The 26,904-nt window shown below is 42.7% G+C and overlaps 1 protein-coding gene, 1 long non-coding RNA gene and 1 pseudogene across 8 annotated transcripts in view; 2 read left to right on the top strand and 1 right to left on the bottom strand.

The window, feature by feature from the left end:
* The window catches only part of PTCD2 (pentatricopeptide repeat domain 2), a 52,311-nt gene extending 37,758 nt beyond the window's left edge, over positions 1–14,553 (top strand). For 5 of the 7 annotated variants that reach the window (XM_055253780.2, XM_055253781.2, XM_055253783.2 and 2 more), the window contains one exon: positions 497–1,629. In XM_055253780.2, the coding sequence (XP_055109755.2) occupies positions 497–721 (225 nt within the window). In that variant the 3' untranslated portion in view covers positions 722–1,629. Of the gene's footprint in view, positions 1–496; positions 1,630–1,899; positions 3,971–14,051 lie in introns of those variants that run through there. The other 2 variants (XR_010117061.1, XR_010117062.1) reach the window with 2 other exon arrangements.
* Positions 1,152–4,344, bottom strand: LOC134733522 (uncharacterized). The gene is made up of 3 exons (XR_010117082.1): positions 4,246–4,344; positions 3,404–3,461; positions 1,152–1,291 (listed from the first exon to the last, which is right to left on the bottom strand). It is a non-coding gene; the product is annotated as an uncharacterized lncRNA (long non-coding RNA).
* Positions 14,554–22,543: 7,990 nt separating the features above from the next.
* On the top strand, positions 22,544–24,628 carry LOC129467443 (large ribosomal subunit protein uL1-like; annotated as a pseudogene).
* The last annotated feature ends 2,276 nt before the right edge of the window (positions 24,629–26,904 follow it).

Below are 26,904 nucleotides of genomic sequence, written 5' to 3'. Positions count from 1 at the left end.
GAACCCTCCTTTCTTTTATATTAGGTATGATTTTCAAGTACTAATTTTGAATTTTGTGTGTAGCTTTTGGAATCCCTCATAGTAATACTTCTGTCTGTGTGCCCCAGTACCCTGGTTTTCACCATTTTAGGTGTATACCATACTTTTTTTTTTTTAAGACTCACTCTGTTGCCAAGGCTGGAGTACAGTGGCACCATCACAGCTCACTGCAGCCTCTGTCTCCTGGGCTTAAGTGATCCTCCCACTACACCAACTAATTTTAAAAAAAATTTTTTTACAGACAAATTCTCATTGTGTTGCCTAGGCTGGCCTAGAAATCCTATGCTCAAGCAATCCTCCTGTCTCAGCCTCCAAAATTGCTGAGATTAAAGCACGAGCCACCTCGCCTGGCCTACCATACATTTTTGTTCATGTCCATTTCTTTTTCTTAGGGTTATAGTAAGAACAAGGAAGAAATCTTGCAGAGATGTAATGATGTGTTCTTGCTTTTTTCCAGCTGGCCAAAGTGAGGGAAAAAGTGAAGGATGTGCCTGCCCTTGTGGCCAAATTTGATGAGATCTATGGGACACTGCACATCACTGGCCAGATCACCACTGATTCTTTGGATGCTGTGCTCTGCTACACCCCCAGGGACAGGAAATCCCACACATTGCTATTAAACAAGAGGATGGTCAGCCGTCGCACCTTCCAGCCACTCAGCCAGTCCCTGTTGGCTGAGTAACCCTGGTTTCAGTCCACCTATGGATCTGAGGGACCTGCTTCTAGTGAGTTACTGCCTTTCCTGAGAAGCCAGGCATCGCACTTCAGCAGACAGTGTGCTGACACTTGGTCTTCTCCTGAAATTCCCAAATTCACTGAATGGTACCATGCCGATCTCTGAGAAGTTATGTTGCACCACTGTGAAGGTCTAGATGCAAGCTTGGCTCCCTCAGAAAGGCGCTTCCCTTTTGCATGGCTGAGGATCCTTGAAGAAACATGGTCAGTCTCCAGTTCAGCTTCCGGCACCAGAGTGGAACCCAGTAAGCACCATCAGGAATGAATTTCACTACAAGTGTGGACAATTCTGATTTTCAAAGGAGTAGTTACTTGCAAATTACATCCTTGCTGAATTCAGGAGATCTGAAACCCTATTTTACCATGTTAGAAAACAACCCAGGATTTTCTCATTGCTCTGCCGTCATATATGTCTATGACTTGAGCCCTCATTTTTCCATCTGCAAAACAATAATGCCTATGTGTATTTGCATATAGATTTGAAATCTTCATTCAAGGTTTAGTAGGATCAGATTTTCTCAAAAACAAGAGAAATAAGGTTCATAAGCAAACTTGATGGGATTGTGGTTGTTTTGTTTTCTCAGCAGCACAAACAAAACCAGAATTTAGCCTTTAGGACTGCTGAGTAAGCCAAATTTAAATGATTACTGCTTTGATCATGGGTAAGCCATGTGCTTTTCAAAATAAGTGCCACTAAAAACCACATAATGCTTAGGTTTCTATGTGGATAATAAATATTTAGTCCTATAGTTTACCTTATTTGTTAATGATTTTTCTCTCTTGAATGCTTCATATTAAAAAAAAATGTGCCATGAGAGCAGTTCAAAGCTGCTTCATACTTATGATGGTCTGAAATACAGTATGTGTTGAATTTTACTGTATCTGGTCACCAGTAAGCAGAAGATACACAGTGACCCCACCTCACTTGCTCCTTTTGTTTCAGAAAGCCCAGAGGTTGCTCAGACCTCAGGAGCTGTCTGCCAAGATTGCTGCAGACTCTTCATTGCCACCTCCAAAACTAAGACTGTTCACTTGGTGGTTGTTCTGAGGCAAGGATTATAGAATCAGAAATTGTAGACTAGGAGAAGTCTTCTGAGTCTCCTAATTAATTCCTTCATCTTTCAGGTTAAGGAAACGATCCATGCAAGACAGGCCCAATCTCAACTGTAGACTGTGTCCTGGTAAGAGAATCACAGCTTCAGGTGTTTGCTGAATCCAGGTCTGAGATCACAGTCCCACCTGAGGACAGGATCCACATATGAGAGTCACACATTGGCATAATTGATTTGTGGTAGAGCTGAGATTAGAATCCAGATTCGTAGTCTAATATCCTTCCCACTGTACTACATTGTCTCTTTTCAGAGGAGAAAAAGGAGCAGCTCTTAAGAAACAGAATAACAAGGGCCCCCATGACTGTGTGGCCCTGGGCATCCTCAGTTTCCTCATTTGGTAAATGGGGATAATAGTACCTGCCTCTTAGGCTTGGTGTGAGGATGAAATGAGATAGGGAATATAAAGCAAGCAGATAGTGGCTGGCACATAGTACATGCAATATGTTTGAAACTAGTTAAGGAATTATAAAAACAAATGAGTTCTTCCTTCTGCTCAAAAATATTGAATTTCTTTTCCTTGTGCTCTGTGAAACATTGAACAGCCCCATTTAGAGAAACAAATTCTCTGCCCTGATAGAATCCTAATTGTTTCTGTATGTGTCTGGTGTTTTGCACATGCAAAAAAAAAAAAAAAAGTGTTTGGATTTCTCCACTTTCAGTCTTAGGGAATAATAGGGCATACTTCCTGTCCCCTCAACTTACTTTTCATCTTCTCCAACTCTCACAGTTCAAATGGCTCCAGTGCTGTGAGTGAGTGTAGCCTTGGTTGTTAGCTAACAACCATTCATTAGCAAAATAACCAAATTTTGTGAGCAGTAAATAGCAACAAGCTTCCCAATCCCTGCTGCCCTGAGCAGCAGGTGGCTGCTTCTCAGCCGACTGGAATAACTGGTCCATTCCACCTGTTCCCAGAAACCTTAGTACAGAGGTACTAAGAGAGTACTATATGCATAGTGTTCACCCCAAAGTAATAGATGATTTTAAAGTCTTAAAAATCCAATAAAAAAGTGTTCAGTATAGGTTATGATGGGCATTTCATTCTTTAAAACTCAGTAATTCCTTTGAAAAAATGGTGTTTCTTTATAAGCAGTAGTTTGCCTACATCATTTACTTGTTTTTTTCTGCTTTGGGTTTTTTTTTTTTGAGACACAATTTCACTCTGTCACCCAGGCTGAAGTGCAGTGGTGTGATCTCAGCTCACTGCAACTTCTGCCTCCTGGGTTCAAGCAATTCTCATGCCCCAGCCTCCCAAGTAGCTGGGAATACAGTTGTGTGCCACCACACTAGCTTATTTTTTGTATTTTTTTTAGTAGAGATGGGGTTTCACCATGTTGGCCAGGCTGGTCTCTAACTCTTATCCTCAAGTGATCTGCCTGCCTTGGCCTCCCAAAGTGCTGGGATTACAGGCATGAGCCACCACACCTGGCCTACTTATCCCATTAACGAAAATATTTGATTGGACAGAACATCTTATTCCTTAACTCTGTTATGTGCTTTTGTAGATTGTTTTTACTTACTATAGATGTCTGTTGTTCCAGAGTCCCAGAAATCAGTATGGTGAGTTCAGCACAGTTACTAGAAGGAGACAAAAAGATATCTTCTTAATTAGGTGATATCAGGGATAGTTCTGGTTATTGATTGCTGTATGGAAAACACTCCAAAACTCAGTGACTTTAAACAACACCAGTCATTGAGTTATTTCTCATTTTCCTAAGTACTGACTGGGCTCAGCCAGACAGTTCTTATTCGGGTTCTCATGCAGTTATAGTCATCATCAGATTGTGGCCAGGACTGGAATAATCTCAAAGGCTTCCTTAGTATTTCTGGCAGTTGATGCTAGGACCTCAGCTAGTGCTGGGGCTGGAACATATCTACACATAGCTTCACCACAGCATGGTGGCTAGGTACTAGGAGTGACTGTCCCAAGAGGACCAGGCAGAAGCAGTTACATTTTATGACCTAGTCTCAGAAGTCACATAATATCACTTCCACTAAAGTCCCAAGCGCCCCCAGATTCAAATGGAAGGAGCATACATCCCATCTCAGTGGTAGGAATTTCAAAGAATAAATTCTGTGAAACTGTGGTAGATAGTCTGTTTTCTCCCGTTTAAAACCTCCTGAGGACCCCACATGCTTCTGGATAAAGCTTAGGCTCTTCAACATGGTTTAGAAGGTCCTTCCTAATCTGGCCCACATTTGTCCACCCAGCTCCAACTCTTGCTACTCTACGCCCCTCTTCCCCTCTTGTGGAATGGCTAACTCCTACTCATTCAGGTCTCAGCTTAGACATCTTTTCATCTGAGAAGGCTTTCTGGTCTAGCTCACCTGGTTAGGTGAACTCCCCATGTGCCCCATGTACCTCGTTTATCAAAGTGCTTATCATATGCCTTTCACCGTCCGTTTTCTTCACTAGACTCAGGTGCCATGTCTGTCCTTTCTGCTCTGTTTGCTGGGTGCCTAGCATGGTAGGGAATGTATCAGAGGATTAGTACTTATTTAACTCACCAGCTCATTTAACTATATTGTATAACAATGTTGGTCATATTAGTCCCCCATGGACAGCTTTTCCTCTCTAATACCATACACTCAGTGCAGGGTCTGAATGTCCCCCCAAACTCCTATGTTGAAATCCAAATCCCCAAGGTGTTGGTATTAGATGATGTAGCCTTTGGGAGGGAATTAGGGTGGTGCCCTCATGAATGGGATTTGTGCCATTATAAAACAAGCCCAAAGAAATTTGGTCGCCCCTTCCTTTAATTGAGGACATGGCAAAAAGCCACTGTCTATGAACCAGCAAGTGGGCTCTCACTAGACACCAAATGCCGGCGTCTTGTTCTTGGATTTCCCAGCCTTCAGAACTGTGAGAAATATATTTCTGTTATTTATAAGCCACCCAGTTTTTGGTGTTTTGTTATAGCAGCCTGAAGAGACTAAGACAGCCAGTCCCAACCTTCCACATTTAGACCTGACTCCAAGTTTTGCTCAGCCCACTGTGTATCCCTTCCTCCTCCCAACTAAAGTGTCCCCACTCTCTATCCTGTTCTGCCTATTATTCAAGGTCTAACTCGTGTCACTTTTTCAATGAGGCATTTGCAAGCTCTTTAAATCCTCAAGGATTCTCCATTCACCATATCTATTTTGAGAATCTACAAAGGACAAGGCACTACAAAAGACTCTACATGCCACAGGGAAAAGACAGACAAGATCTCTGTCCCAACACAGAAAATTTTAGCCTGCCACGTTGACTCCCAGGGACCTTTTTGTTTCTGTAGGAGATGCTCATTACAGAGTGGTCAAATTCCTACTGAAGAATGGACTTGATTGTGAAATAAAACAATCCTGTGCCATATTTGTTGATAGTTTTGTTGAGGATGATTCAGGAAGTAAATACAAACTTTAACTACTCATAATGAATATTGTTGGGATATTATAATGAGGAGGTAAGGATGTACCGGCTACAATTCGGGTAGGCAAAAATGTAGGCTTCTCTATTTCTTTGCAGTGAGCTAAAACTTCTTATGAACTCTGGTTATACTGAAAACAGGAGTCATGGGAGACTTGATCCTGCTTAAAGGATATTTTAGTCTTTGATTTCTTTGAGGTAAATGTTCAATCTTTTTGCGTATCTTCCTCCTACCTTTTCATAGCCAAGATGATAGCTGAGTATAAGGCTGTGGCTCTTAAACCTGAACAGGCATCAGAATCACTTGGAGAGCTTGTTAAAATACAGATTGATGGGCCCCACCCCCAGAATATCTGATTCTATACATATGAGTCAGGGCCCAAGAATTTGCATTACAGATGCATTCTCAGATGATGCTGTTGCTAGTCTGGGCAACACACTTTAAGAATAGTTGGTATAACAGAAAGCTTGTGTGTCTTGTGTGTCTCTGTGGACAGGAGTTGTGGGCTTCAGATTCATCCTCTGTGTCCTCTGGTCTCAGTTGTGAGGAGGGGGAAGAGTGGGAAGTCTGGCCTTGTCTCTGGACTCCTGAGTAAATAATGTGCTGAGGGAGTGTTGGGCCCAACAGGCCTTTTAGAGGGTCATGCCAGCACCCACTGCTAAGGTCTGTAGTCTCTGCCGTCTGCCCTACACATAATAAGTACCTTTCCTCTGCTGTTCTCTCATGTTGACCCCAAGCCCACCAATGAATTAATTGAATCAAGAGTTCCAAGGCATTAGGATTTAAAGACAATGAGAAATATATCCATTTATTTTTTTCAAATATACATAAAGAAATCCATACAAACTAAGGCCAGTTGTGGCAAAACTACATGAGACTTGACTAAAATAACCCACAATTCAAATTTCCTTCATAACATTTCTACCTATAAATTTGATTCAGAGAAATTACACTTCATAGATAAACTAACCATAAAAAAGATTATAGCGGCAAAGGCTATCATCAGTAACATTTGATATGCATAAGAAACTGTGAGGAACCAAATCATGGTAAAATTGATTCTAGGGAAATGATTTCACAAAAATAAAAGTGAAATGATATTTTTTAAAAGGAAGTGGTTCAACTGTATTGCATAGAAAATGAATCAAGGAATTACATTGGCTTAAATGGCATTAGCTCAAAAAAGTGTTCTCAAAAATTAATGGAAATTGGTGTATTCTGATTGAGATATGTTTATTCAATAACATGGAGTCAAAACAAGAAGATTTTTAAAATGTTCTCTGTTCCCATGGAGCTTGCAGAACAACAGACATCAAAAAGATAACTGGACAAATGACCACATGATTGCAGTTAGGATAAGTGCTAAGTCTAGGGTAATCTTCATAGCACCCTGTAGCATGTATAAAGGAAGACCTTTTGCTGGTATTTTGTAAAACCAGTTGTCTGTGTCATTTATTTTAATATGTAAAGTACACTGCCTTGTATTGTTACAGATCTTTTTCTCCATATCTGGTCTCTCCTGAAGAACAGAGTATTCTACATTTGTTTTATATGACCCCAAGGTGCTTATGTTGCATATTATTTATATATTTAATGGGTTCTTAATATTTTTTGAAAGAGTGATTTCATTAATTAACGGCAGATTTTAGTTAATATGTACAGTCTGCCACAATATACTTTAGGCACTTCACAGTTTTCTCATAAACTGGTTGCTGTTTCTGTCCCGGTTTTACATATGACAGAGCCAAGACACAGACAAGTAGAATGATTTGCCTGTGTGGGGATCCTGGGTTGGCCAGTGCATTCATGTACTGGACCAGAGCCCCTGTATCTTGCAGTAACGTATCCATGGGAGTTTTTTCCCCCCAGACATTCCAAGCACACAGCTAATCTGACAAGTGATTTGGCGAGGGGTTGGGGGAGTAGGCGGTGGGCACAACGGTTCCAGGTGACTTTCAAGTTGCTAATGAAAGAGGATCAAAGCGCTGCTGAACTGCTCACCTCCCCACTTGGCCTGCCTTGCCCAGCTGACTTTCTTCCAAGGGCCTCAGAGGCAGCATTACCACAGCCATTAAAGATGGGGATGGGGAAAGAAGGCCCAGAGGGAAAGGGAACCACATGCTTACGTGCTAGTCACTGCCCTGCAGCTGAAACACTGCAGAGCTGGCTGCTCTGGCATAGGAGAGGAAGGCCTCATTTAATCAGGAGAAGAAAGAGAACCAGGGGCCTCTGAGATGGCCTGCCAGGCATCACGGTCTGTGAACTGCGGGCCTGCCTGGAAATGCATTGTCAGAGTAGAGTGATGCTTTGTAAATCTCTTGTCTTCCCTAATTCCTTTTTCCTGACGGAAGTCAGGCCAAGATGCTCACCCAGAAGAGCACAGCATCACCCTGTCTTTCAATCCCCAAAGTAGCCCTTACCCCTAGACAGCAACATCATCTGTTACAATTGACAGCACGAAGGAAGGCATAACCCCTGCAAAGGGACTGCCCTACAACTCAATTTGATTTTGAATCCACAAGTGCAAGTCTCATTCCTGGTAACTAATAGTAACAGAACCTGCTGATGTATTCTACCGCATCCCAGGGAGACCCATGTAGCCATGAAGATTGAAGAGGATTAAGTTAAGCTTCCGTTTTATAGCTGGAAATTACTGGGTTGATGTCAGGTAGGGTGAGGAGTATGTTCTGGTTATGGCTAGTAGCAAGATGGCTGCATGCATCATGAGGCTTTGGCCTAAAAAGCTTGTCATTATATAAAAAAGCTGTAGAGAGCAGAGGAAATGTCATTTCCAATTTAGAGGAGCATAATTGATTTTTAACAGATTGGTCCTTAGGTGATACAGAATTCAACAAAAACGGGGCTTATAAAAAGCCAGGGTTCATAAAATTACAAAGATTATAGACAAAAATAGATAACATATAAGACTTACCAGCTGGGCAAGGTAGCTGAAGCTTGTAATCCCTGCACTTTGGGAGGCCGAGGCAGGCAGATCACCTGAGGTCAGGAGTTCTAGACCAGCCTGACCAGCATGGTGAAACCCCATCTCTACTAAAAATTCAAAAAAATTAGCCAGGCGTGGTGGCGGGCGTCTGTAATTTCAGCTACTCAGGAGGTTGAGACGGTTGAGAATTGCTTAAACCCGGGAGATGGAGGTTACAGTGAGCCTAGACTGCGCCATTGCACTCTAGCCTGGGTGACAAGAGCGAAACTACATTTCAAATAATAATAAGACCATTTGCCAGGTCCTGTGCAAAGCACTTTATCTCATTTAATCCCTAGGAAACCCCATGAAGTACTATTATCCCATTTCACAGATAAAGAAACTGAAGCTCAGAGACGTTTAGTTGCTTGCCTGTGGATATAACACTAGAGAGTGGGAGAGCACAGTATTTGAACCCAGGAGGTCTGATGCTGGAGGTCATGTTTTTAACCCCATCTCTGTATTGCCTGCCCAAGTGCTGGCTGTGTGCGTGTATTCTCAATAATCCCTGGCCAACTTCCTGCTTTGCTGTCAGTAGCAGAGCTGAAGAACTTAACAATAGACAGCAGAGGGCGTCCAGAGTCACTATTTTTAAAAGGTGCTAGTTTTCAAAAGCATTTCTGGAATTCAGAGAGAACAGAGGTCCACATAGCAGGCTAGACAGGAAAGGTAGTTGTAGATAGACTTTAGGGAATATATAGAATATTGCCTTCACGCAGGTTAAGAAATATTTAGTGTTGAAAGGATACTTTTAAAAGAGAGAAAGCAGTAAAGTTGATCCTCTGCAGAAAGTAGACCAACGTAAGTATCATGCAATGTGTCCATGTGCGTGTACACGCGAGCACACATGCACACACACATTAGATGTTTTGTGAGAAAACATACACTCAGTTTCTTATGAAAGAAAAAGGATGGTCATTTGTCTCACTTGGGAAAGGGTTTCCTCCCAAATTGAGAAGGAAAATTCCCCCAATTAACTGTTTGCCTTTATTAACTAAAATCACATTTGTGTGTGAAAGAAGTAAAAAGGAATTAGGATCTTGGTTATTTTGATTGTCTCTCTACCTTTCCAAATTCATCAAATGATAGTCAACCTGACTGTCTCTTCCTGCCATCATCAGGAATGACTAAATCTTGGAGCGTTCTCCATTTAAGTGAGGGAAATGTTGGCTTCCCGGTGTATTTATCACTGCCCATCTCTAAGAATAGGTCAAAGATGAAATTCCCATTATCATGAGCCTTTAATATATATTGAGACTTCACAGAGCACTAACTATACTGGGGCTGGGATGGGGATTCTGATGAGAGATATCCCTGACAGACACCAGAGCTCAGGAGGAAGAAAGGACAGATGCCCTTGTTCAAGATGACTTCTTCATGGGCATCGATAGATACATTCTTGAAAACCACCCAAAGTACCTGAAGGAGACCCTAGTGCAACTGTGCATTGTACAGCAACTGATGGGGTAAAAGAAACAAACTGTTAATGACTCTAAACAATGTGGCCTGCAGAGTTGGTGTGGTTTGGCCACACCAGCTCAGGGATAAAGGTACTAGAAAAAATCCCGGGGAAAATCCTATTGTACATATTCCTTACATAATGTCTGCGATTTACCTCACTTATCAAATGAAAAAAACCCAAAACACCTGGTTGATGGCCATTTGGTCAAACACCTCTAGGAGTCTGGAGTTGAGTGGCCAGAACTCAGTCTTTCTTTACATGCTGTGTTAAGCAGGCTTTTATCTCATTCAAGTGTTAGAGGTGGAGTGAGGAACACAGTTAGGCTGTATTCTACTGCACTGCATAGGGAGGCAGGGTATCACCCAGGCACAACACCCACTTTGCAAGTAAATAATCAGTAGCATGAAGCTCACTCCTCCAGGACCCACCATGACAAAGTGGAGAGCTGGGTGGTTAACCAGTGAACCAATTGAGTGGCTCTGGGCACCTATACCCCTTTCATTCCACAGCCTGTGATACACCCTTAGAGTCAAAATATCAAATTCAGTGGGCCATGAGTCTTGCCCAAAAGTGTAAATCTTTTTTTCATATGGACTATTTGGGTCTGTTTTCAAAAATCCCTTTTTCTTCTCTAAACTATCTCAATTCCACATTTCACTTTGCAGGTGTAGACATGACTTTTAGGTTGTTGATGATTTAATGCTTTTGAAATGTTCTTAGATGCAAAACACCTAGATAGATGCAGAGTGGGGGACAAAGACAACCAGCACATTGCTAAGCCCAAGTAGCAAATTTCCTGACCCCATTTTAAAGGTTCTGAGACAAATAGGCGGAATGGGTCCCCGTGTCTTTGAGTAGAAGAGTTGGCAAGCAAGCTGGACTAGAATGGGCCATGTGCAATTTTGCCGTCTGTTCACATTTCAAATAAACTAATGTGTTATGATTTTTTTTTCCTCCTTGAATTTTACTTCCTCTTTCTTCTTTCTCTGTTCTTCTATTTTGTGTCTTCCCCGTCATTTTGTTAATGCTTCTGTCTTTGAAAAAAAATATTTTAGGTCCCTTTTTCGGGTTCTTTTGTGACAGAGCTTGGCTTCCTGTGTTCTCACTCTTTCACTCACTGACTCAGAGTAGAGGCTGCTTTACTGGAACTTAGGAGAAGCCAGAGGTTTGCTTTCAGTCCTGTTTTCTCCCAAGCCTAAAACTCTTATTTCAAGGGAGATGTGTAGGCCAAGTTGAGAAAAGCAAGCAACAAGCCTAAAAATCATTTTCCCCACCAGCTTCCCTTGGGCTACATCCTGTAGAAAGGTGACAAGGACACTTGGAGCTGCCAATTTCCTCCCCAAATGTGTCTCCCAATGCCCAGCATCTTATGCAGCCTTTGACATGGGTAAAGTCCCTCAAGGTAAGCCATGGGAAAGATCAACCTACTACAACCATCTTTTACTGCAACCCAAGGTACATTTTAACTTTCCCAGTTTGTTTGAAGGAGAATATTAACAAATATCAGCTTTTTCCCCTGGAAAACATAGAGGAAAGATTAAAAACAGAAAAATGTTTGCCAATTCAATATTTCCAGGCCTAATATTCAGATACCTCCTAATAACAATGAACTTTAGATGTAGGTTTAAAGTCCAGCTCTGGAGCTGCATGTCTCATCCTCTACTTACAGCTTAGAAGATGCTTACTACCACAAAATTAATTATATTATACTACTACTTTCATTTTTATTGTTTTAAGTTGAAGCAGCCAAACTGCATTTGTCTGCAGCAATTAGGGAAGGAATATTCATTTGTAAGTTAATCCCAGTAACTAGTTCTTAGAATTGACAAATAAATAGAAAATGCTCAATCAAACCTCTGGGTAAGAATTTGAAGATTGTTTCAAGTGAGATCAGGGAAAATTGTGCAGCTAATTAAGACAACCATGGGAAAAGAGTGAACCATGTTGTTCATTATGACTCAGTTGATAATACTTCTAGGTAAAATCCACACTATCTGGAAAGCACTGCTGCATTCCTGGTGTCAAAACCTCCAAAAGCACATTAGAAAAGTGAAAGATGTTGGTCCATGATGAGCTCGTCTAGTTATTTTAGGATTTCTGTAGTCACCTATATTTGGTATTTAATGATGATAACGAAAATGCCTTTCATTATTTATCCCTGGTTATCATGCTTTCCATTCAAAATAATAAATAGAAAAGAAAACCAACTAACAAATAGCTCATGGCTGGATTTGTTCCAGTCAGTTCCAACAGAACCACAAATTGCTAAAGAAATTTACCCATTGACAATAACAACAGCACAGCAGCGAATCTCGAGCCTTTCTTTCACACTTCCCACTGTCACTCGCTGTAGGGGCTCAGATTTTGAGAAATTTAACCTGCATGCAAATGTGTGACAGTGCTTTCCTGGCAACCTGTCATTTAATAAAGAATAGGAAATGAAAGACCTCACTATTGCCACAAGGTTCCTTTTATGCAAGTTTCCATAACTTAGAGAGATGCCTTTGCTGCTTACTGTTTGTTTCCCTCATTCATATCGCTTTGCATTACCTCAAAGCGAAGAAGGGGGACTGCTGGTCCCAGCAGGGAAAGGTATCAGGAATGGGTCGAGATTCCTTTCAAGGGGAAAGGAAGGACACCTTCAGATTAGATGTTCTCCAATCTGCCCTGGAACACTGAGCTGGAGCCCCAGAAACCACTGCCTAATAACAATAATTTGCATACCAAATATATTAAAGTCCCAGAAAGTCTGAAGAATACCATTTGCTTAAAGTTTAAGTAACCTCAGCAGCACTTAAGACCAAGGACTGGAGTGTACAGCTGTGCAAGTTGTACCCCAACTAAGGGCATGTGGCAGAGGTAGGGAGTGGAGGCCAGGATCCAAGGCTGCTGCTGCCAATAGGGAGAGGCACCTTTCACTAATTCACCCAAACCCACGTGTGGATGAAGGGAGGCCGTGAAAAGTCACTTGAACTCTTCTGCTTGATGGTGAGAACGTGGAACATGGCATCCCTCTCCCAAAACCCCCAAGGCTTCTCAACACCCAGAGCATCAACTCCAAAGTCCAAGCGCTAACATGTCCTGGCCCCACTGACCTCTCCAACCTCAGCTTCCCCACACCTTCCGTGCATTATTCCTGCCACCCTGGTCTTCTTTCTGTTCCTTGAAGACACCAGCACATTCCTGCTTCAGGGCGTTTGCTCTTGCTGTTCCCTCTGGCTCAGTCCTGCATGTCATTCAGGTGCCTGATCAAATGTCACCTCCTCAGAGAGGCCTTCCCTGACCACCTAGTCTAAATTGCTCCTTTCCTCCTCTCTATGCCTTATCTTGCCTTTTAAAAAATATATAGCACTTACTACTTGAATTTTATATTTGTTTGTCAATGATTTGTCTTCTCCCTAGAAGAGTTGGCAAATTACAGCCTGAGGGCTACATCATACAAGCTGCCTACTTTTGTAAGTCAGGTTGCATTGAGGCACGGACACTATCGTCTGTTTGCACATTGTCTTTGTCGGTCTTCACACTGCAATAGAGACTACATGGTCCACAAAGCTGAAAATATTGATCATCTGGCCTTTTACAGAAAAAGTTTGCCAACCCCTGCTCTAGACCGTAAGCCCCGTGAGGGCAGGGACTCTGCTTTTTGTGTCCACACCTGTATCCCCAGCACAGAATATCGTCTGGCACTTAGTAGGTACTCAATATCCACTGAATGCCAGTAGCAGTCCCCGGGTCCTGACAACCAAAAATGTCTCCCAACTTTGTCAAATGCTTTGTGAGGGGCAATATCACCCGCTGTGGAGAACTGCTACATGAGCCCGAGTCAGGAAGACGCTGGGCAGCTTGAAAGTGAAGTATGTTAAGAACTCGCGGCCGGGAGTGGTGGCTCACACCTGTAATCCCAGCACTTTGGGAGGCCAAGGTGAGCGGATCACAAGGTCAGGACACCAGTGATCAACCAGTCTGGCCAACATAGTGACATCCCCAGTCTCTACTAAAAATACAAAAAATTAGCTGGGTGTGGTGGTGTGAGCCTGTAATCCCGGCTACTCAGGAGGCTGAGGCAGGGAAATCGCTTGAACCTGGGAAGTGGAGGTTGTAGTGAGCTGAGATCACACCATTGCACTCCAGCCTGGGCGACAGTCCAAGACTCCATCTCAAAAACAAAACAAAACAAAACAAAACAAAATAAAAAAAGAACTCACAGATGCCACACGGGGGAAGGGGGCTATTGAAAGCCTGAGGTGATTGGGCCTCGGCTTTCTCTTGGCTTCTTTTGCTCTTGAATAAAAACTGCTGTGCCCCTTCATCTCCAGATGATCACCCAACATGATTATGACAAGTAACCATAGAATTTGAAGAATGAACTTTAGCTACTTCTTCGCTTGGTTACCCAACTGGCCTTTCTTCCTGGGACCCATGGAGTCTGTATTATACTGAAAACCGCTGCTGAGTTCAATATGCACGAGAACAATTGAATCCTATTAATCAATAAAAAACTACTAGTTATTGATAAATGCAACAACATGGATGAATCTGAAAGGTGTGATGCTGAGGAAAATAAGGCCGTCTCAGAAGCTGCATACTGGCTGATGCCAATACATAACTGGCAAGTGTCATTTACATGACTTTTTGGAAAAGGCAAAACAATAAAGAGAACAGATCAGTGGTTATAAGGTTTGGGTGGGGGAGAGTGTGACTACAGGGGGCAGCATGAGAGTTTTGGGGGATGATGAAACTGTTACGTACCCTGATTGTGGTGGTGGTTACATGAATCCATATGTGCATTAAAACCCATAAAACTGTACACCAAAAAAATGATTTTACTGTTTGTTAATTAAAGAGCAAAACAAGTAGTCTTTGAAGAATACGATGGGCTTTTAATACCACAATAAAATATTGAAAGTGATAATTTAAAAAATGCACCCGGCAACAAGGCCTTGACTATTCGTGGCAATTGAAAAGCTCAAGAGGAGAGGAGAAAGTCGATATTCTGGAACTACATGAAGAACTTTAGCTTCCTTGCTTCAATTCCTCTTTCACTTTCCATAGAACAAGGTGATCTTCACTTCTCAATCCGGGATTACCAAATTCCACTCCTGAATTGTCTGAGTTTTCTTGACGAGAAGAGAGAAAATGATTTTAGAAATCAATAGATACTGGAACAGATGTGCCAGTACACTTTGAGGTTGTGCACAGGTCACAATATTGTGTCTGATGCTCTTGTGCAGATGAAAGGGGCTTAGAGAAGTGATAAGGGAGAGCCTAAAGGAGTGTGTGGGGTTAGCTTTCCAAGGCTTCAGGCAAGAGAAGGCAAAGAGCAAAATGAAATGAAAATGACTCTTGGGAGATCAATATTCTGTGTGTATTATTCATATGAATAGTATCAACAGATTCATGCATATATGAAATGATCAGTACCTCTGGGAGATTTTTTTACTTGGTCAAAATATCTAGTTGCTCGCCTATGCCGATGGTGGTGAGGATGGGGGCCCAGGGTATGCATGGAAGGCAGTGGTGACCTCTACACTGAATTGTACCCTATATGCATCCAGTTGAGAGTAAGAATATTCAGCATCCCTCTCTTTTTTTTTTTTTTGAGGAACTGCAGACTGTGGTTTACATATACATGAGAGTGCTGTTCACAGGAAAAATATTGCTTAGTTGCTTCTGCAATAAAAATAATAAGTTGCAGCATTATTGCATTAAAAAAAAAGAATGTGCTTGACTTCTCAGAGAACGTAATGCATGGCAACTGTAAGAATCATAGTGTCATCCACCTGATAGTTGTCCTGAAAGAGCTGCACAAAGCACAGATGATGATGGCACAGTTGCCAACAGTAGACTTCTTTCTCTTCTCCCATCACCCAACTTTTTCAGTAACAATTTTAGATGGACAACTGAAGTGCTTGCACATATTTTCAGAGGGAGCCTGGTGTACCAAACATCCTCAGGAACTGTTGACTCTTTTCCCTTGGCTAAAAGTAACTGAAAACAAAATTTTAAGTTATAGCCCTTCTGTTCCTGTACGGAGCAGGTAGAGTGGGGTGGCAGAGAAGAAGTGTGTTGCAGTGGAAGTAGCTCTGACTTCAGATCATGTAGAAAGGAGAGCTTTGAATTTTTCAGTAGCATTTGACATCATCACAACCATGCTTCCAGCTCCTCCCCCTCCACAATGTGAGGAAAGATTGTTTTATTCTCATTTAACAGAAGCCAGAACCAGAGCATATGTAAGCTAAGAATTTGCCAGAGATCATACAGGGAGTGGATGGGAAAACAGCATATAAAACCTGAGTCTCCCGGTTCTGGCCCCACCCATGCCCACCCCCAGCTCCACTAGGCTGGCCGTATGATAAAGCGTCATCTGGCTTCACCAAACACAGATCAAAAGCTAGAAGATGAAGATGGGAGATTCTCATGTGCTCTGTAGGAATCACTCGGAACTCCCCGCTCCCACTCCAGGCCTGAAGATCTGGCACATTCCCACTTGAGAATGTTCCTGACCCCTTAAGACTTACCTCAAGCACCACCCCTACAATAAGACTTTTCTGACCTATTCCTATCCTCAAATAATTGACGACTCCCTCTGTAGAGCCAGATTATACCTTAAACACAGGACCATTTTTGTGCCTGTAACTTCTTCACATACCTCAGGGCTTGGGTCTGGCTGTTACTCGTATTCTTGAGCCTAACGGGGTGCTTGTCTCATAGTAGACACTCAATGTCTGTGTGCTGAATGAAAACATGACCTGAACTTTATTCCTTAGAGGTGCAAACCAAAGGCAAGCTCAGCACGGAAAATCCTTGGGAAGTCATGTACCCTCTCTAGGCTTCAGTGTCCTCATCTGTAGAAATGAGGAGAGTAAGAAAACAATAACTCTGAAGGATTACTGTATGTAAGGTTATTGGCAAGGTGCCTGTCTCACAGTAAGCTCTTAATAGGTAGTGGCTATTTTTGGTGGCCAGTCTCCGAGGTGGGCCCAGTGACTCTGACCTCCTGGTATTCGTGCCCTTGTATATAGTCCCCTCCTACACTGAATAGGACTGATCTATGTGACCAATAAGATATTGGAGAATTGCCTGAGTGTGACTTCTGAGACTAGGTTGCAAAAATTACTGAGGCTTCTCTCTTGCTCTCTTTTGGATCACTTGATCTGGGGGGAGCCAGATACCAGACACCATATTGTGAGGACACTTCAGCAGCCCTATGAGAAGTCCAGATGGTGAGGAGCTGGGCTTCTTGCCAGCATGAGGTTATCATCCAAGTGAGACATCTTGTAGACTGATTCTCCGGCCCCAGGCAAGCTTTCAGATGACTGCAGTCCTGGCGATTTCTTGACTGCAACTTCAAGAGAGCCAGTTAAGCCACTCCTGAAGTCTTGACTTATAGGAACTATATGAGATAAATGTTTATTGTGGATTTAAGCTGCAAAATTTGGGGGTAACTTGTTACAGAGAAATATGTAATTAATACATGCTTATTGTAAATGGCGGTACAAATATCAATGGAGACACCTCCTACATGGTCAGTTCTGGTTCTTGACTGATCTCTGTTCACAGGGGCTACAGGGCAAGATGACTGGTTTAACCAAATCAGGACTTCCCCTTCCCCAGATCTGAAGAGGTAACTAAAGAGAACATTCTCAGCAACTTAGTATTTTCAGATCCTCACCTGACCTGAGGAAGGTGAGAATGTCTGTCATCTTGGTGCTATCTGCCACATCAGACAAACTTTCAGAGAATATCAGAGGACACCAAGTCAGATAATCTCCTCTTACTTGTGTCCTGTATGTAGGTCATCTCTTAACATAGAAGGACAAGTCTTGCCCCAAGAACTAATCTTGGGGTCCCTTCTGTGTTCCCCACCCCCAGCAGCTGGCAAACTCTCCACATGAGTCCCTGGCATGAGTCCACCTTCCCAAGCCTTTCACATCACAAAACTGATGAAAATGGTAACATTTTTAAAGTAGCCAATATTTGACAAAGTGTTGAGAGAAACTCTTGGTTTTTCAGGCTACACATGCCTTGGCGATATTCACAGCTTGGGTGATGGGCACAGAGACATTTGGCTTCAAGTTCTCACATAGTTGTGTTACTGTAACTCCAAACCCCCAGCCCCCTGCATTCCCCAGTGATCCTTGCTATCTCCCTAGAGTTTTGGCTGCTGCTTCTGGGGTGTTGTATTTCTCAACAATTGCTGTCATTCTTTCCTCCTGTCCTCAGTTCTCCTGCAGTCCTTGATCTGCTCTGTTCCTGTCAAAACTAAAGGTATTGGATATCAGCCCCACCCCAAGCAAATACAATTCCTTCAGGTAACCTTGAATTGTCTGACCCTTAAGTGACCACAGACTTTTAAGGCCCCTTGAGACAACCTCAATATAGGAATTTACAAATGCCCTGGGCAGAAAGACAGCTCTTTGTCATACACAAAAGTATCCCTTGACTAGGAAAAAAAAGTGTCTCAATATGGGGAATATGAACTGTGTCCCTCCTTCACCTCAGAAGGTGAATTCTCTGCCTTCTTGGGGCACTCCTTCCTTCTGAGTGGTTGACACAGGCCAAGCCTCCTTTCTTTATTCAAGAATCCCAAAGTTCCCACTATTTTTTCCCAAGGACTTTAAACACCAATAGTCATTAGTTCTATTATGGACAGTCTGCCTTGGCTCCCCCAAATTCCCAGAGGTGCAAATATATAGATGAGACCCCACCATGATGACCTCCTTGGATTTGAACTAGATACCAAATAGGACTGTGCACAAATCTGGCCTTGACCAATTCAATTCTGTTTGAACGATTTCTCACCGTTCCTACCTACAACTCTAGTACCCCATAGGTCCACCCAATCCAGTTGTGATGGGACCATGAGGGGACATGGTGAACCTAACCAGCAGACCATTCAAAGGTGTTGGTTTGAGAATTACCCAGCATCTGGCCTGACCCAGGCCTGACAGCAAAGTCCCGTGACTTGGTAGCCAGAGGTTGCTTTCACATCTTGACATCTTCACAGTCCCCTGAAAATGTAGCCATTTCATTGAGTCCCTGGGTTTAGTGAGTCTAATGACCTATGCTTTAAACGCTAAAGAATGCAGTGAGTTGATTTTTCACACTCAGCAGAGAAAGCACTGGGTAAAGAGTGTGCTCTTGGAATTATTAAATAGAACAACTCTCTTCTGCTTCAGTGAAGATTGTCGCTATTACAGTAAACAATTTCTCTGACACTACACTCTTAAGGAAAAGTTATTTAAGTTCTCTCCTAGCACAATACCCTCCACATTGAGGGCAGCCAATTAAAGTTTCTGCTTTAGTTGTATTGCTGTTTCCTTGGGTGGGGGGACCACAAGTTTAACTTTTGCTTGAAGGACCTCTTCCAGTGATTTTTGTCAAAGCTGTGAATTTTATTACCTCAAGTGTGTCAAGGAAGACGGGCTCCAAATTTAGCCTAGGGCAAAAGGAAAACGCAGATCAACCTGTTGCCATTTTTCTTTCTTCTTAGAGAGAGGTACTGTGTTGCCCAGGCTGTACTCAAACTCCTGGGCTCAAGAGATCTGCCTGCCTCAGCTGCCTGTGTAGCTGGGACTACAGGCACCTGCCACCATGTCCAGCTGATTTTTTTTAAAATTTTTTTGTAGAGGTGGGGTCTTGCTACGTTGCCCAGACTCCTGGCCTCAAACAATTCTTCCTCCTCTGCCTCCCAAGTAGGCGGGACTACAGGTGTGCCACAACCCTGCTGCCATTTTTATCCACTGGATTTCCACCTACGTGATTACTGAGCCCTGCAGAGTCCAGGGATTAAACTCCACTTCAGTTTTCTCACCAATAAAACTGACAAACTAATTCATTGCCAAACTTGATACTTAATCTCTGGTAAAGGAAAGATATGTTTCAGTAGCAATACTCTTTATGTTAGCCATGCCCAAATTAAATAAGTACCCTCAATAGCTGCAAAATGTGGGCAAGAAAGCATTTGCTGATTTTTACTCTTCCCAAAGCAAATCCACAAGTACCTTGGCCAAATTGCCTGCAACATCTTATAATTTCATGGTGATTTTACTTTGGAAAAGAAAAAGGAGAAATAGAAGGTAAAGTCCTAGGAACTGGACTTTATCTTAATCATCTATCTCTTCTCACACTTGGAGTGACAGGAACAGAGAATGAGGATGGAAATGGTATGATTGATACACATACAAAATCTCACCCGTGGTTAAGACTTTCAGGGGAAATTTAGACCACAGCCTTGGCTTCCCAGTACTCACTACCCTTTGGAGTAGTTCTGTTTTTAAAAATCAAAAACACAGCATTCGGAGGCTTCAGATAGAAATTATTCCAAAAAAATTGACAGCATTTCTCTTCATCAAATGCGATGCTGTATAGCAAACTTAGTTTCTGTGGAGGACAGGCAATTTTAAGCCTGTGACTATTACAGAGATGAGGAGGGAGAGGGACTTGCTTAAGAAAATGAAGCCAGCTGTGAAACATTCCCTGAGATTACAGGGGCCCTCCACAGTTATGCATGCCTAAATCACCTCAAGTCTCTTCCTATTCCAATCCGTCTGACACCTGTCTCCAGGCTAATCCTTCTAATCTGAACAGCTGCCTTGGAGACGTCATGCCTTGCCTTGCCTTCAGTGACTCCCCAAGGCCTCCAAAAATGTCAGTTACGCCCTGGCCTGGCCTTTATATTGTGCAAGAATCTGGCTGCCTCTGACATTTAATCTCCCTCTATTCCAACAGAAATCTGTCACTCTAGCGCCCACACCACTTTCTATTTACCCACCTTCACATATTTACCTGTAATGGTCTCCATTTTCTTCATCTGGAATATCTCCCTCTAACCCCTTCTCAACCACCAACTTCAACATATGACGCAAAGAGTGTGATTTGGAATTAGAGAGATCTGGGTTAAATTCTAGCTCTACTACCTGCTTGCTGTGTGTTGCTGGGCAGGTGTCTCACCTTCTCTGAACCTCAGGTTCCTCATCTATACACCAGATTCTCTATACACATCAGGTTCATGGTAGGTGCTCAGTAAAGGTTAACTCCTTTTTCCTGCATGTCTACCCAGCTCCCATGCATCCCCCCAAGCTCCTAAATCAACTAATTTCTATCATATGGGCCATAGCATAAGGTTTGCATGTGAGCATAAGGTTTATGTTCAGTGTTGCAGATTCACCTCTATTCATTGAAGGTGTCATAAAGGAATGGGCCAGGTCAGGAATATAGAGATCATAAGGCGTTCTCAGGACAAAGCTCAGAGGCCGAGGCATATGGGTTCATTCTCTGCCAATGGCACACTGAAATTTCAGCCTCAGGGGAGTGGAACCCAATAGGAGTACTTGGAAAATAGCCAAGCAGTTCACAGACAGGAAATTATAGCATTGCCATGACTCACTGTTAGATAGTTGAAAGAGTTCCTGAATAACATTTTTTTTTGTAATTTCCAAGAAATTTACAAAAGATGCCAATTAGCAGATTCAGTTCCATGGTACTTAAAGCTTAATTAAAAAAAAAAAATCAGATGCATTAGACATGCTTACAATTCCTGTCCCCCTTCTAAAAAAATTGCCCCACCAACAGATGCTTAATTTGCCAGATAATTTGCCATGTGATGAAACTCCTCTTTGCCCATTTCTGATTGGTGCAAGATATGGTAGTCACCTGACCAAAGGGCAGCCATCCCCATAGGCTGGACAGTAACTATGAGCTATGTCCTAGTGCAAAAAAGATGAGCTGAGCCAATCATGTTCTCTGTCTTTCCTAAAACTAGGAAACACAGAAGGAATGAGCCCAGAGCTACAAGAACAGAAACTGCAAGGTTGCTGTGATATTATAAAGTATATATCTGGTCTTTGTCTCATTTTCTGTCATACAGCTCCTAAAATCCTTGAAATCTCCAAAGTGATGAGAGTATCTTTTGTATACAAATGAGAAGACTGGTGGCTGGCAGCCCTAGGTTGCTTCAGGATGGGGGTTGGTCCCATAAAAAACCAAGGGAGGATTATAGGGTTGGAACGTTCAGTCCCATTCTCTAACCTTGGGGGAGGCTGAAGGTTAAGTTGATCATCAATGGCCAGTGATTTAGTCAATCATGCCTAAATGAAGTTTTCCAAAAACCCAAAAGTACTGGGCTCATGGAACTTCCAGATAGCTGAACAGGGGGGAGGTTCCTGGAGTGTGGCTCGCCTGGGGAGGACATGGAAGCTCCTTGCCTCTTCCCACATACTTCGCCCTATGTCTCTCTTTCATCTGGCTTTTAGCTATATCTTTTGTAACACCTTTCATGATAAACCAGTAAATTAAGTGTTTCCCTGAGTTCGGTGAGTCACTCTAGCAAATTAATCAATCCTAAGGAGGGGGCCATGGGACTCCTGATTTATAGCTGACTGGTCAGAGCACAGGTAAAACAACCTGGAGCTTGTGATTGTCGTTGGAAGTGGGGGACAGTGTTGTGGGACTGAGCCCTTGACCTGTGGGACCTGACGCCATCTCCAGGTAGACAGTGTCAGAACTGAATTGATTTAGAGGACACCCAGCTGGTGTCTGCTGCAGAACTTATTGCTTGCTTGGTGTTGAGACAATACACCCACACGTTTGGTCGCAGAAGCATTGTATGTTGAGAGAGCATAGTGGGAGAAACAGAGTTTGTTTTTTTCCTATATCCTTGGAGATGCCCTGAGGGAAAGTCAGGGACATAGCAGGCAAAACCTATGAGTAACTCAGAGTTAGGGAGGTTCAGAATAAGCAGGATAAGCCAGGCGGTAGAGCGGAGATCTGAGTGGAAGCACGAGGAAGAAGAAGCCATGAGAAAGCGATGGAGACAGCACTGGGTCCCCAGAGCAGACCAGTTTCTCAGGTGACCTCAGTCCCTAATACTATCTCAGTTCCTACAGTAAAACCCCCTGGTCTCAAGCTCACTTACAGCTGTATTCCTAAAAACAAAAGAACCCAACTTAGGATGAAAACAGTGACACATTTTACTGCAAGAAAAAAATACAACTACTCTGAACACATGCACTATGACACAAGTCACAAACCCAGGAGAATCATGAGGATTTATTTTCAATAAGACACAAGGTGCAGGGTTAGACTATCTTAAAGGAAAGACTGTTTTCTCAGAGTATTGAAGGAAGCAGGCCTCTTAGGATTTCTGAGAGCAGCCACTAGAGTGTGAAACTTTAGGAATGTTTGCACCTGCTCCGAGGACTCTGACCATCCCTGGTGGAAAATGCCAGTTACTTGGTAAAGCCCTCCTTGGCAATGAGAAGCAGCGCAACCTGTGCCCTGGGATGGGCATGCGCCTGCTGGCCCTGTGACCCTCAGCGAGTCACTTCATCTCCTTGACACTCAGTTCCTCCTTTGTGATAGGTGACCAGCAAAGTGACTTCTGGGATATGAATCTTCTAAGTAAATGTCTTCTTTCAACTAGATTAGGAAAGGGGGCAGCCTAGAAGAAGAAAGACTGTGGACCAGGAGTCAGGAAAGCTGCATTTCGGTCCTGTCACTTGCTGGCTGGGCAAGCTGAGCAGCTGTCTGACTTGTCTTGGTCTCACTCACAAAATGAGGAAGTTGATTTGTGTCTCATCAAAAGGGCATTTTCACTCCAAATTCTGTGATTCTAAGACCTAAACATTCCTCAATCTATGATTCCAATGGCTCTTGACATCTGTATTTAAAATTCTTTGCTGTGTTTTTTCCCCACCCTTGACTGTGTAGAAAGAAGTCTGTGCCACAATTTCTAGGAGAACTTATTTATTTCAATTTGTCCAGTTACAGACTAAGTATAAAGAATGTTGGGGGAAAATCTGGTGTGAGTTTCACTCCAGCACTAGTTGGAACAGACACGTGGACTAATTTGTATTCCTAACAGCACAAGATCAGGGCTGGTTGCTGATGGAGAACTGTGAAGTCTAAATAGGAAGACAGACCAGGCCGTATTCAAAGGAAAAGATGTGTCCTCTTCCTAGAAAACTATAAATCCATAAATGGAAAGTGAAGGTGTGATTCCCAAAGTGATCCTGAGAAGCATTTTAAATGTCCTTCTCAAAAATATTAAATTTATTGGTGGAAATCAGAAGTTTTGAGGTCCACAGACATGGTGGTAGAGGCCAATAGAAAAAGCCAAGAACAAACACTGCTAGTTATAGAAGTTTAATGTCCTGCAATTTCAGTAAAAACCTAAAGGCACACATGCTCCAAGATACTGAAGGTCAGTGACTTTCATTGTTTCACCAGTTAGTTAAATGAAGGTGCAAGACTCTACAGTAACGCTCGTTTCTTGTTTTGGTGGCATGAGGCACCAAGAGCAGCAAAGCCTCTCGAGATACTCTGTACTAGGCGTCCCACAGAGGAACCAGTGCAAGCACTGGACACTTTTGGGTATAGCCGAAGATCACCTTGAAGAATGATGAACTCAGAAGGACAAGTGCTTCCCCTGCAGGCTTTAGTCCACTCCCCGCCCCAAGCTCTGTGTGTACGCTGGGGACCAACAACACTTCGATGAAGCCAAGGCTGCGGCTATCACCATGTGAGCTTCGGGGTGCTGAAGAAACTCAACCAGAATAAGAAGCTCATCAAGAAGCTGGCCATAAAGTATGATGACTGTGATCAAACACATCCTCAGCCCCAGCCTGAATAAAGCCGGCAAATTCCCTTCCCTGTTCATGCACAATGAAAACATGGCTGCCAGAGTTGATGAGGTGAAGTCCACAATCAAGTTCCAGATGAAGGTGCTGTGTCTGGCCATGACCATTGCCATGTGAAGATGACAGACGATGAGCTTGTGTACAACATTCTTCTGGATGTTAGCTTCCTGGTGTCACTGCTCAAGGTGAATTGGCAGAATGTCCAGGCTTTATACCTCAAGAGCACCATGGACAAGCCCCAGCACCTGGACTAAGGCATGGCCTGGTAAGTCCTAGTGCCACCAAAAAACAAAAACAAAAACTAATCAACTCTACAGTAGCCTATTATATCTGATTACTTTAGATCAACCACCTCTCTGTGTGGCTGATCTAAAATAATCAGATACAGGCTGGGCGCAGTGGCCCACGCCTGTAATCCCAGCACTTTGGGAGGCCCAGGCAGGCAGATCACTTGAGGTCAGGAGTTCGAAACCAGCCTGGCCAACATGGTGAATCCCCATCTCTACAAAAATACAAAAATTAGCCAGATGTGGTGGCCTGTGCCTGTAATCCCAGCTACTTGGGAGGCTGAGGCAGGAGAATCACTTGAACCTGGGAAGAGGAGGTTGCAGTGAGCCGAGATTGTGCCACTGCACTCTAGCCTGGGTGACAGAGAAAGACTCTGTCCCAAAATAAATTAAATAAATAAATAAAATAAAATAATCAGATACAAAAGGCATGGACTAGTAATTCACAGAATAAATACCTGTGGGCAAGAAAGATATGAAAATGTGTTCAACTGCAATGGTCATTAAGATAACATTTAAAATGACCTTTCGGTTTTTGCCCAGAAGAGTGACAACAAATAAATAAATGGCATCCAGTGCTGGTAAGGGTGTAAGGAATTAGCCAATCCTATATACAGTAGGTAATATAAAATTGTAAATAGGCATAGTCATTGACCTAGCAATATCAGTCCTGGAAGTTCAGCCTTGAGATATTCTTCTGTGGGTATTTACTTAACAATGTTGATTTGCTCTTAATAGCAAAAACTAGAAGCTACTCACATTGGTAGTGGGTTGCTTAAACAAACTTTGTCCATCCAAATAATAGAGTACTGTATATCCCTTTTTTAAAGGATGAATTATACCTAAATGCACTGATGTGGGAAGATTTCCATGTAGAAAAACAAGTTTTAGAAGACAATGCATAGTATGATTTGATATTCTTAAAAGGTGTACACGTGTGCACACACATTCTAAAGGGTCCTTGCCAACATCTATTCCTTGCATCTCGCCACGCCCACCTCACACTTCGGATATCAGCGCCATAGGGAACCTCCACCTTCCCTGATGTGTCATGCATTCTCTTAAGAACACGTGCTCTCCATCTGCCTGGAGCCCTGACCTCCTGCTCGGTGCCTGCCTAATTCCTCATCTTAATCCTATGTTACTGCAGGAATCTGGAAGTGTATACACCAAACTGTTAACATGGATGTTCCTGAGGCTGAGGTGTCAGGGTATTTTCACTTTCTGTATCATACTTTCCTGAAATGTTTGAATTCCTAATAATAATACATTGTAATTATTTTATGATTAGGAAAAAAGAGCACTGCAACTATACAGACTACAACTGAAAAATAAAGAGATCAGAAGATCAGATTTTTGTCTCTTATCCTACAACTATGGCTACATTCTGTCCTCTGTAAATTTATCCAGTTCCAGCTAGACAGCACCCATCTGTGGACTCACAATCTCCAAATAAAGCCTGAAAAATCTAGGATAGAGGGAGTGAGATAGAGAGGAAAAGGAGGAGATGACTTGCCAGTGATTTAAAAAGACAGAGCTTACTTCCAAATTTGAGGTTAGGAGACTTGAGTTTTTTCAGTACTATGGAATGAAAGCCCAGGCTTTGGTTCATTGCCCAGCTTTCTCAGAGAAGCTAAAGAGAAATAACTTCACTAGGATCCTAGATACATTGTTTTAATTTACTCTATATTATTTAGCACCCCACACCAAAAAGAACTTCAAAGAATGTCCTTTTGTTAACTATAAAATAAATCAAAACTCAACCAGTTAATTGATTTTAGGAAAATAGAGTATATTTGTAAAACCTTAGGTATCAGAACATCGAGGTTATAATCTGAGTCTTGCAGTAACAAGTAGCGTTCATGTTAGCACATCCCACCCTAAACACAGCAAGTTCTTCTTTATTTTCTTCCTCTCTGTCACCTGGTGACCTCCCCACCCTCCATGCAATGAGGCTCTGGGCTCCATCAATTATCTTTCCTAAGTGCCTCTCAAATCCTTCCATGGCCACTGCTCTACCTTGGGTCCACGTCCTCTCTCGCCTAGACCACTGCCTCACCTGGTCTCCTTTTCCCGAGTGTTCTATTCTCCACATTGCAGCTACACTACTCTTAAAGCGCAAAATGTAAACAGTTCTTTCTCTGCTTTAACCCTTTTGGTGTCTCCCAGAGCTCACAAGACAGTCTGAACTCTGAGTCTAGGATAAGGCTTAAGAAGGCTTTCTTATTAGGCACTACCTTGGT

The sequence above is a fragment of the Symphalangus syndactylus genome, chromosome 18 (genome assembly GCF_028878055.3).
Source record: "Symphalangus syndactylus isolate Jambi chromosome 18, NHGRI_mSymSyn1-v2.1_pri, whole genome shotgun sequence".
In the NCBI taxonomy this organism is placed as follows: domain Eukaryota; kingdom Metazoa; phylum Chordata; class Mammalia; order Primates; family Hylobatidae; genus Symphalangus; species Symphalangus syndactylus.
This window is presented reverse-complemented; position numbering and strand designations above follow the sequence as displayed.